Here is a 12444-nt window from a genome sequence, read left to right on the forward strand (position 1 = left end):
GCAGATGATCTCAGTGGGTTCTGAGCGAAACGGAGGGAGGTAAACTCTTTGGGAACGGTTTGAGAGGAAGGAGGCGATCCAGTCCAGGGCCTGGCCTTGGATCCCGGTGGAGCGGAGGCGGTGATTAGGGTGCGGTGACAGACGGCGTCGAAGGCAACCGAGAGGTCAAGGAGAATGAGGGCGACTGTTTCACCGTTGTCCATCAGGGTTCTGATGTCGTCAGTGACTGAGATGAGGGCGGTTTCCGTGCTGTGGTTGGTTCGGAAACCGGTTTGTGAAGGGTCGAGCAGGTTGTTGTTTAAGATGATTATCAAGGGTGATGCTAAGTGATCTGGCACTCATGATAATGGCGGGGCAACCTTCGAAGGCATGAAAGTTGGCCATCCATTCTCATACTGATGTTTGTGCTTTTAGAGGTGAGATCAAACAAAATTCTGTTGAGTTTTAAATGGTGGTTAGACATTCAGTTTTGAATATTTAAGAGTCTATTTGAAAGCAGGGCAATGTCCCCTGGGGATGAGATTTGCAAGCATATTTGGCTATTGTCAGGGAGAGGTGGAATAGAATCCCAGACTTTCTAAGAATCACACATAGTGGTTCTAGATAGAGGTTGAAGAGGGTTGCGGAGAGGATCAAACATTGAGGGACACCCGCGTAAATGCTAACTGGTCTCGAGAGCGAGTTGACCATTTATCACAATTTGGCATTGATTGGATAGGTAAGAGGATAAATAATTGAGGATAGTGTCTCCACAACCCATGCGTAGTTTAAGAATACAAAGGAGGTCATGATGGTTGACAGTATTGAATGCACTGGATAAGTCCAGGATGACTAGGAGGAAGACGTTGCCAGAGTCGAGGATTCTAAGAGAGTCATCAAATAATTGGAGGATCTCAGTTTCTGTACTGTAACCTAATTGGAAAAGGTCTAGGAGGTTGTTTGTTTGGATTTGTGAAGGTAGTTGAGACGCTGCACAACTTTCAATAACTTTGCCTAAAAATGGGAGTATAGAGACTGGGCGGTAGTTGTTCATGTTCTCTGGATCGAGAGGTTGTTTTTTTAAGAGAGGAGTGATTTGACTCATTTGTAGTCATTCAGGGAAGGGACCCCGTTTGAGAAAGGAATTGACCCTGGTGGTCCATATGGGGATTAGGAGTGTGGAAAGAGATTGGCTGATAGAGCCTGGAATAGCATCCTGTGATGGCTTTAGGTTTTTCCTAAGGAGATGGTTCATCATAGATCCTGCTTGGAGATGGGAGAGAAAGATGACAGTGACCATAGTGATTTGCATGGTAGAGACTCATGGTTAATGGAAAGCAAAATATTGATGTACTTAATTTTTTTATCAAAGAAACCCACAAAGTTGTTGCACTGGGCCACAAATGGCTTAGGAGCTGAAGTGATGGAGGGGTTAGTAGACTGTGCAATAACCTTGAACAGGTGCTTCGGTCTATTCTTTGCAGAATTCACAAGGGCTCTAATATGGGAGGATTTGGCTCTTAGGATTTGGTATGCATTGTTTTCTCGCTTTGAGACACCTAGTGCTTTTCTCCCTTCTTTCTCATATTTTCTGATAAGCTTTCATTCTTCAAAAGCTGTTTAGAGAACCAGGGCCCTGAGTGTTTTGGTTTGGATGATTTGCACTTCAGGGGTCAACATTTGTCAAGGGATTCCATGCAGGAGTTAAACTTGTAGGTGGCCTCGTTGATGTCAAGATGAGGTGTGATTGCAATTAGGGTGGGATAATCCATGATGGCGATGGCTTCAGTGTCAAGGTTGAATGTGTCTCTTAACCATATTTTCTTTTTCTTGGGTTGCCCATATGTTTTGGTGTAAGAATAGGTTAGAGAGAATTAGATCTGCATGACAAGATCCGTGCCAAGCGTTGTGCACTTCACTGGCTTAGATGCAAGTAGAAGTAGGCAGTGACTTTTATTTACACATTGGATTTAGGTAAGCATTTTCATTTCTGCTGTTTGTAAATTGAGACACCTACTGGAAAAGTGCAATGGATATAACTCTAGATGTAGGAGATCACAGATGTCAGGGATGATAGCTGCAACTGAGCATCTTGATTTACATGATATTGTCAATAAAATATAGCCACATGTGATATCAGGAAAACTCTCTGACTACCTCCAGCAACCCCCTCACTTATTTTTCTTCTCTGCCCTTCTACAAACCTTGTCTGGTTGCTGGCATTTTAAAGAGGTGACATGGAAGTTTGCAGAGATCATGACACTCTGTAGTAAGACCAATGCTACAGATTTCACATACCCCACCATGCAGCCAAGGATGGTAATTGCAACCTTTGCTGTAGAACTAGAATTTACCATTGGTACAATCCAGATCAACGTGCTTTCATTTTGAGGCCTGACTGTATCACCTGTTCAAAATATTAATTAAGAACAAAATGTCAAGTTCCTGTGCACTTCTGGTGTAGTACCACATACCATGAGGCGCCACTGTCCAGAAATTTAGCAAATCATACTCTAAATGTTAACAATACAACAACAAAACAATAAGAAACCTGACTCAAATGTTCAAATTATTAGAAACATATTAGTACATTTCAATGTGAAATGGATAAATCTTATTCAGTGGCCAGAAAAGAAGAGCAATTAGATCGAAAATAACATTATTTGTTAAGAAATAGCAATCAAAAATAAAGATGAGCAAGTCCAACATTCTGGAAATTAAAAACAGTTTGGCAGCATCATTATATAGACAAGCAAATTTATTTTTAAATAAAAAGTGAAAGTGCCTCTTCATCCATAGATGGGTTTAGGTATTCAGCAAGTGCACAAGTGCATACACACTCTTTGGCTCAAACTTGCACATCCATTTATCCACCTACTGATTAATATTTGCTTTCACTCACTTATACAACCACAGCAGAACACACACATACTCAAAAATACCTGCAAGGTTAAACGAAAGAGTAAAGGTAGAAAAAACAAACATTTTACTGCCTGAACATTGTGGGTATTTCCTTGCAATCACAAAATGAAACATCAGTGGGTGGTCTCTTTGCAATAGTACTGTATTTAGTGTATCATTGTTTCAAAATTCCAGCATAGCTGCCACATTTAGAACAAACATGTTGGCGATCTTGGATTAGTAAAAAAGAACAACATTACCACTGCCATATGTAAGAATTAAAATTATGATCAGAATTACCCTGTAGCTAGACATTGGAAAGAAATGCATTCCCAAAACCCTGACATGCTCTATTGTTTTGGCATTTATAGGGTACTGCTTTCTGCTAGAGGTGGCGACAGGGAGAAGAGGTTATGTATTATGGAATCAGAATACATTGTCCATCTCAATAGGTTTAATGTGGATGAAGAGCTTTATGTACCTGTAGGTTGAGTCTTAAACTTTAAGTAATTGTTTCATATGTATTTCTATTTTGGGTTTCCTATAGTTATGACAAAAATATTTTGTGAGAGTATAAATGTTCCAAAAGAAATTTAAAAATAGATGTGTTCACACATAATCATTTTGGTTTGATTTTCTCTGTGAAACTTTTTGTGGCCACTTGGCCAAAGAAAATTCAAAAGAAGGTTTGGGACAAGGTCTTTTGATTCATTATGTTTAAAATTATTTTTTTCTTGAATTTACACCAAAAATCTTCTATAAAAAATAGAAATGGGAAGAAAGGTGATGAAGTAGTGAATCAATGTGTTGACATTATCATGGAATTTTGTGATTTCTGTTATATATATTTTTTTAAGGTTAAGGTTAATTAAGGCTGAATTAATTTTGTATGTGTTAGAATATGATGTATATAGATTTTTTCTGGAATGACTGGTATCCTTAATTTTCAATGGAGAATATATGACCAGTTCTAGGCACATATAGTATTTTTACTATCTTTATGTGTGGGTGTTTTATGTCTCTTTAAATGGGTGGGAGCACTATGGGAAGTATAGGCTATGAGGAAGATCGGTGTGGTACATTGGCGGTTTGGCTTGAGCCAAACCACCAATGTCATAATATGTTGGAAAGTACGGCCAGCCTGTTGGTAGTACTTCCCGCCATATTACCGCTGACCGCCAGGGTCGTAATGAGGGCCATAGTGTGGATGCAGTAAATTACAGACAAAAAGAAAGTGATGTATTTTCTTGAAAATCTAAAGTCGAAATGACCAAGGGCTGAACAAAACCATGGAAGGAGTCTTCAGGACATTAAGCAGAAGTTTTTACTGTATGTAGAGTACCCTCTTGGTCTCTACAGCACTGGCTTCCTCCTTTTTTCCTAAAGAAAATTATATTTTACGCTCAAATATTCATTCTAATTCAAAAGTATTTTACAGATGACTTACTAGTTGTTTGAATTTCAAACACAGTTTTTTCCATTCAGATTTGTAGTTTCATGATACAAAATTAGCCAAACCATCACCTCAGGTAAAAAATATATATATATATAACTGAAATGTTTGTTGACCACCCACTTTCAAAGAACTGCTGCTTGCTTTGGGATTGAGGTCGCTTGCATTCAGATTTATAGTTTCGTGCCCACCAATTATCTGAATGGTCCACTCAGCAAACAGATCTACCTAAAATGTTTGTGTTGGCCACCTGCATGGACGGAACTGCCACTCGCACTGTGTAGATACTGCTTGCATACGTAACAAGTTGTTTCCCTACTTTATGTGGTATGGTTTCCTCCCGAACATAAGTCTCGTAATACAGCATGGCTTTATGGTGTAATATCTGTAATTATGTGTAAACGTTGTTATGTGAAATTAAGTTATTTACAACAGCATAATAACATTTTTGGCCAGGCCGAGATATCAGGACAGAGATGGGCAGGGATGGAACATGAGACAATGCCATTTGGTGATGTCATTTCTGGGTGAGACTTCTTGGTCAGGTGTGGGCCAAAGTGACATAACTTCATGTCTTAGCCATCTGTCACATTATGCAAACCATGCCCACTTCTGAGTTTGGCAAAAGGTACCCTACTTACCAACTTAGTGACTGTATTACTTTTGGTGGACACCTAGACACCACAACTAATAAACTACTTCCTCAAATGAAACCATTTTCTCACTCTTTGCTAGTAAGTGTAGATGGCCGATAGATCTACTCGAAGTACTCACCTGGCAGTGGCCACCGAAAGTGCTGCCTCTCCATCATTCAAACTTGGATGTCAAAAGTCTAATTCATGCTGAACCCCCTTAAAGCTCCGTTTATACAGATTTGAAATGAGAGCAGACAAGCATTCACACAAGAATGCATACAGCAATCAACCTCAGTAGAATCACTCTTCAAAGTATAAAACAAAGCCTTCAGTTCCACATTGCTAAACTACTGAGATTGAAGTTACATATAGCTTTGAAAAACCATAAGCAAGGCAATAACTGTTCCTTCTTTGCAAGCTCACAGTGGGCCGCCAGAAAATAATTCCGAACTTTCATTCTATCTGTTCCTCTTTCTCAATATATATAACTCAACGCCAAGCAAACCGATAAGAACTTTGGGAGCTGTGATTTGTCCTACACCATACACCTTGCTAAACTACTCCTGAGGTATCTATACATGAAGACACACGTCCCACCAGTGTCCATTATTAATCCATCTTCATAATTTATTTCACATTCCTCTTCTCATCACAATACTGCTTCTGTTCAAGTTCTTCCACTCTCACCAGCCACTCTTGCCAACACGTGTTTCGTCTGGGAAATCACCTAGAGATTTTGTCAAGGCTGCAATTACATATAAAGTTTCACATTGTATAACCAACATTCCATGGCTTAAATACTCTTGTACCACTTAATTCACCTCTGTGAAGCCTGTGGAAATCATTCATACTATACATCACCTCTCTTCCTTGTGAATTGCGTGATCATACAACAATACCCATGTATATATATACTATTTATAAATATATTTAGTCAATCCTACAATATTTATTCAAATGATTAGAAATACTTTCCCTGTGTACATGCGTACACATGTGAGACTCCCCTAGATTATCACACTCCTATATTCAAATTAAATATATTGTACTTTTGACCCTCACAAAGTACCTGTAGCTCAATCTGTACTTAACAAGGACATATTCCAGTATCCTCCTTATTTTATGCACCTCCTTCCATAATGTTCCATAACTTTATCCCAGTATTTCATCAATCTCTAATTCTCGTATCCATATTGCCCCTTTCTATCCGGGTTCCTGTAATTAAAATTTCTTATTAATACTTCCCTTCGTTGTCTTGATCTTAAATTCTCATTTGGACATTCAATATTTTTTCTCAGTGCCCACAACACTCTCTACTCCGTTCCCCCTTTTTGGTGTGTTCAAAATAAACTGTGTCACTCAACTGTCCCCTCACCTGATTCCTTTTAACATTTCTCGCTTGTAGCAGTCACGATTTACATACTCCAGTCCCTATATATGCTTTATTTGCAACACATGCTATTCTCTTCCTCTCCACGATTAGCGTTCTACTCGTATTCCCCTCCATATTATTGTTCCCTTAATACGCCACCAAATTGTGTAAATTTATTTTGCCAATGCATTCAGACCGCTCACCTGCTTTGCCGTTAGTCTCCAGCGAGTACGCTTGTCAATTTCAAAATAGTCTGGTAAAATGTTTAAATCGTTGAGCATTTTTAAAGTAGTTGTTAACAGGTCTTCATAATCTGTGATAGGCAGTAAAGATACAGTATCATGGAAATCCTGTATAGATAATTCACTGTGTTCAAACTTCTCTTTCATTGTTCCCACGTCTTGTCCCAATTTGCTGCCTTCAAATATCCCCTTTATTAGTAGGACAAAAACCCAATCGTTTACTCAGAAGTGATATCATATCTGCAGCCAAGCACTTATCTGATAGATTAATCACATGTACTCTTTGGTCTTCCAAGGTTGTTACACCCTCTTGTCCCAGGATCTTGTCTTCATGCCCCCCTTGATTATGGGAGCCCCTTCCTCTCTGCACCATCCTGGTTTTCCTGAAATTCCTCTTCTTTGTTTTCGGTTCCCCTGTTTTATTCTCCACATTTCTTGTAAAAAAAATGTTCTCGTTTGCAGATACACTCCTTATCCTTGTCTTCTCTCTTCTATCTGTGTCACCATCACTTGTTTGGACGGTACTCACTGAGGATGAACCCGAACCCAAAGATGATGTAGAGTGTGCATGAGTAATAGTCCCTTTTGTTAGATGATCATATTTTCTTGCAGACGTAAATACCCTACCATTCTGATAGTCCCCCTCATCCCTTTTTAACTTCCTTGCTTTTCTTTGTTTAATTTCCTCCTGATGTCTAGATAGAATTTCATTCAATATTGTATAGTTCATATCAATGACCTCAGATAGGCCATAGGCGGTCATTCTGACCGCGGCTGTCGGCGGTCGCCGCCCACCAAGCGGTTCCCGCCGAAAGACCGCTCCGCGGTCAAAAGACCGCAGCGGCCATTCCGGCTTTCCCGCTGGGCCGGCGGGCGACCGCCAGAAGACCCCTTCAACAATGAAGCCGGCTCAGAATGGAGCCGGCGGAGTTGCAGGGGTGCGACGGGTGCAGTGGAACAGCAGACAGTGAAAATCTTTGTGGGGCCCTGTTAGGGGGCCCCTGCACTGCCCATGCCAATGGCATGGGCAGTGCAGGGGCCCCCAGGGGCCCCACGGCACCCGTTCCTGCCATCCTGGTTCTGGCGGTGGACACCGCCAGAAACAGGCTGGCGGGAAGGCGGTCGGAATCCCCATGGCGGTGCTGCAAGTAGCGCCGCCATGGCGGATTCCCTGGGCCAGCGGGAAACCGGCGGGAAACCGCCGGCTCCCCTTTTCTGACCGCGGCTTTACCGCCGCGGTCAGAATCGCCCAGGAAGCACCGCCTGCCTGTTGGCGGAGCTTCCGCCGCCCTCCGCCATGGCGGTCATGGACCGCCAGGGTCAGAATGACCCCCATAATCTTTAATCTCCTGCTCCAATATCGCTATCTCTGCCTGTAATCTCGAGACCTTCCTTTCAGCGTTCTCTATGAGAATATCCATCAGTCTCAGGGAAATACTCCTGAGGTATAATCAGGAGTCCAAAAGGTCTATCTCTTCTTGAAATGTATAGTCCTAAAAGTTTTGCAGCGAGCAATAATGAATGGCAGGGTGCATGCACACTGTATTAAAATGTGTTAGCACAGTGAAAAACCAGTAAATGGTAGTCTGGGTGAACGTAGAGGAGACAAAAGAGTTTCTTGATGCCTGCCCTGTCAAGGAAGGCACCATTCATCACTATTTGAATTGCGTGCATCTGAGAAGAGCTTAACTAGATGACATGATATGACTATTTGAAGAAGAGTAATATGTTTGGAAGCCAAACACTGTGCAAATCCATGTAACCTTGTTTTAAACTATGTCAGCCTTGCCGAAATGGTTACAGTTGTCAACCATTTACCAACTGCTGCTCATGAAGTACCACACCATTTTGCTCCACACGCCAAGAGTGTTGAAAGCCTCGGTTTGAGTAATCCAACCGTGGCGAAGGAAAAGCATATGGCCTCTGAACGGCGACTTTCGTATTTCCCCACTGAATCACAGGTCCACATGGCAGCTCTGTGTTACAGAGAACCAAAAACTCCCTTCATCAGCTAATGCCTTTCAGGCTGAAGCTTTGCCATTCCTGGGAAGGACATCATTCTGGGGAAGGGCATCCATCTGGGGAAAATTAATTTTGCCACTACATAGGTGAGTGACGTGGGAAAACTGTACATATTGTCACAAAGAAAATGTTTCCTGACTTTGCTGCTGACATTTTATTTTAATACACATCTAACTTTCTTCAAATTAAACTAATTGTCAATGTCTGGAGCAGCCGAGAGTACCTTTTGTGTGCAATCAAGCAATCAAAATTCTAAAATTCACATCCGAAGACACACCTGGATAATATGCTCTTATGATAATGAAAAATCCATGAAACTATTCAGTAATATAAAAGTAATCCCAAACAAGAATTAAACAGTCGAGTTTCCAGTGTAGCAGTAGGAAGGAAACATTTACAAAGAACGGTAAGAATATTCCCCAGAGAAAGTAATATTTTTCCTTGTATGACAAACAAGTTAAACAAGCAAATGAACATTATCACAGTACTTCAGCAGGTAGATCATCTGCTTTGTGTGCAATATGTTTACATCCAGAGGGTTGACAAACTTACTGGAAGTGACCGAAAGGCATGGTTTTCAGAAGTACTGAGGATTTTCGAAATACACAGAAAGGTCAGAAATGTACACTTATTGTAGTGGATGTGGAGAAAGATACACTGCCACTGCTTTTTGAACATTATGATTTACCACCTGTGACTAAACCAGGCCCTACAGAAGGAAAAGCTTTTTTCCCTCAGCAAGTGTCCTGGTAGTCTAACATATTGCGAGAGAAGACCATTTCATGTATTCTTTTTGCTTTTAAGGAACTATAAGTTATTTAAAAATAATTTTAATGTATTTTTAACTGCCACACAATATGTAATTCACAATCACCACCTTCTGCTCCTCTTTTGTAGATAAATGTTGCGCCTTTGGAAATTGAAGAAGAGGAGACGGATGTAGTGTACCATCATCACTACGAGCCTTATCCTGGCCATTATCAGTTTCTGCCACGGTGGCAACCACACCAGCCACACCAAGAGCCAGTGGTGCGCCATATAAACATGGACCCTTATCCTCCATCACTGGCAAGACAAGCAGTACAGTGAGTAGCCTATTTTGGTAGATCTTGTACTACTATGTTGACTTTATATGTCATATTGAAAAACATCTCTCTATTCGTGTGTCGTGTGCCAATATTTTCTTTTTACGTCATTAGGTGAAAGGAAGTGTATACATTCCAGCAGAATCACCATAACAAGCAAATGTGTTCACTAATGAAGTAGCTGCTAAACTGCACTCCATTTGTGCGTGTTCATCCATTCAGATAGGTCGTTCTGGGTGACAACATTTAAACATATTGGGCCAGATGCAGGAAACGATTTGCGAGTCGCAAACGGCAAAAATTGCCGTTTGCGACTCGCAAATCGCATTTTCCTATGCAGAAATGCATATTGCGAGTCGGGACCGACTCGCAATATGCATTTCAGAATCGCAAATAGGAAGGGGTGTTCCCTTCCTATTTGCGATTCGGAGTGGTATGCAATACCATTTGCGACGGCATATGCGGTCGCAAATGGTGTCGCAGTTACCATCCACTTCAAGTGGATGGTAACCCACTCGCAAATTGGAAGGGTTCCCCATGGGACCTCTTCCACTTTGTGAATGGACCCAAAACTATTTTTTCAGGGCAGCTACCTGCCCTGAAAAAATACCGAAACTACAGGTTTCGGTTAGTTTTTTAAGTGCAGCTCGTTTTCCTTTAAGAAAAACAGGCAACACTTAAAAAAAAAAAAACTGCTTTATTTAAAAGCAGTCATGAACATGGAGGTCTGCTGACTACAACAGGCCTCCATGTTTGCGAGTGCCTAGACTCGCTATGGGGCCGCAATTTGCGACCCACCTCATTAATATTAATGAGGTGGGTCACTGCGACCCCATAGTGACTCGCAGACGGTGTCTGAGACACCGTTCTGCATACCAATTTGCGAGTTGCAAATTGTGAGTCGCAGGGACTCGCAATTTGCAACTCGCAAATTGGCTTTTTGCTACATCTGGCCCATTAACTCGTCAACAGGCATTGTGTATATACAACCAGTGCAATTCTTAAAGCTTGCTATTTATTTTTAAGCTTTTGCGAGTTGCAGTGCAATCAATATTCATGATTCTAGTAGATCTAATGGTCTGATAAGCCCTCAGAGCTCATTAGTTTGGTATAAAAATCTAGCCTTATTTTTCTAATACTTTGTAAGTTTTATTCCGTGTTATTATAGTAAGCCTTTCTTCTACATGGATGCTGTGCTGTTGGGTCTGAACTCGGGTTATCTCAGCGTTGGGCGTGTTCATTTAAACGTGCACTAGATGCAGAAGGTGAATGGAGATGTGAAGTGTGGTAATTAGCTCTAGTAATATCTGTTAAAGATTTCATGATTTTAAGCATAACCAACACATATGTTGCCTTAAGCTGGAGGCTCAACCTTCCCTGCAAAACCTGCCCCTCTGTTAAGATGTAGGGAGGATAGCTGTCTTAAAAAATATTCATAAGAACCTCCTCACCTGGTCCCACAATTGACGGAGTGTCAAAACACCCTTACAGGTGTTTCTTTTGTGTGTAAAATGTACTTCAACCTAGAACAATCGTGTTGTTGCTTGCCCCATATTCATAGACGTTCTGTAATTGAGAAGACATGAAGTGCTACCAAAACCCATAAAAAAAAAAACATATCTGTTTCATCCAAAATTACATCCTGTCTTCATACTCAGATAAACCCATTTATCACTCTTTGTATGTTTCTAAAATGGACTGCTAGGACATGCATTGTCAGTTCATTGAAGGCATTATATATTTGGAAATGATTCGCATTTTATTTACAGCTGCTCTACATATTAATGATACTGGCAGATAGTTCGGTACTTGATCTGCCTTTGTATGAATCAATCTTTTATTACTGCAAGGCGCAATCACATCACAGAGACTCAGCATATTTCCATAACCAAGTATCGTATGACTTGTTTTCCATTCGCTGCCAACACCTGTCTATTGCCATTTCCCCGCAGCATCGCTTTTATTTTTGTGATATTCGCCTTCTAATTAGCCATAGCTCCAAAGTTGCACATTTGCTGTACACACTGGTATGCTTTGTTTAGATAGGACATGTGCATAATCCCTGCTCAGAACCTCAACTAAATGGCTCAGTTTTTATATCGAAATTGGGGAATTATAGGTTGTGTTCACATGAATTGGCCAAGGAGCTGTAATGTTAATAGAATACCACAGGTATGATAGGACACCTTTGCAGCATAGCATCTATGGGCCAGATGTAGGAAACGTTTAGCGACTCGCAAACGGCAAAAATTGCCGTTTGCTAGTCGCTAAACGCGTTTCCCAATGCAGAAATGCATATTGCGAGTCGGTACCGACTCGCAATATGCATTTCGGAATCGCAAATAGGAAGGGGTGTTCCCTTCCTATTTGCGAGTCTGAGTGGTATGCAATACCATTTGCGACCGCGTACGCTGTCGCAAATGGTGTCACAGTTACCATCACTTCAAGTGGATGGTAACCCACTCGCAAATTGGAAGGGGTCCCCATGGGACCCCTTCCACTTTGTGAATGGACCCAAAAATATTTTTTCAGGGCAGGGAGTGGTCCCAGGGACCACTCCCTGCCCTGAAAAAATACCGAAACTAAAGGTTTAGTTTTTTTTTTTTAAGTGCAGCTCGTTTTCCTTTATTGAAAGCAGTCACGAACATGGAGGTCTGCTGACGACAGCAGGCCTCCATGTTTGCGAGTGCCTATACTCGCTATGGGGCCGCAATTTGCGACCCACCTCATGAATATTCATGAGGTGGGTCATTGC

The 12444-nt window shown here is 41.3% G+C and overlaps 1 protein-coding gene across 2 annotated transcripts in view; it reads left to right on the plus strand.

Annotated features, from left to right (window-relative positions):
- Nucleotides 1-12444, plus strand: part of PRR29 (proline rich 29) — a 527555-nt gene that overhangs the window by 419806 nt on the left and 95305 nt on the right. For both annotated transcript variants that reach the window (XM_069238100.1, XM_069238101.1), the window contains exon 4: nucleotides 9502-9689. In XM_069238100.1, coding sequence (XP_069094201.1) covers nucleotides 9502-9689 — 188 coding nt within the window. The remainder of the gene's footprint in view (nucleotides 1-9501; nucleotides 9690-12444) is intronic.

This window comes from Pleurodeles waltl, chromosome 6, assembly GCF_031143425.1.
Source record: "Pleurodeles waltl isolate 20211129_DDA chromosome 6, aPleWal1.hap1.20221129, whole genome shotgun sequence".
Lineage (NCBI taxonomy): Eukaryota > Metazoa > Chordata > Amphibia > Caudata > Salamandridae > Pleurodeles > Pleurodeles waltl.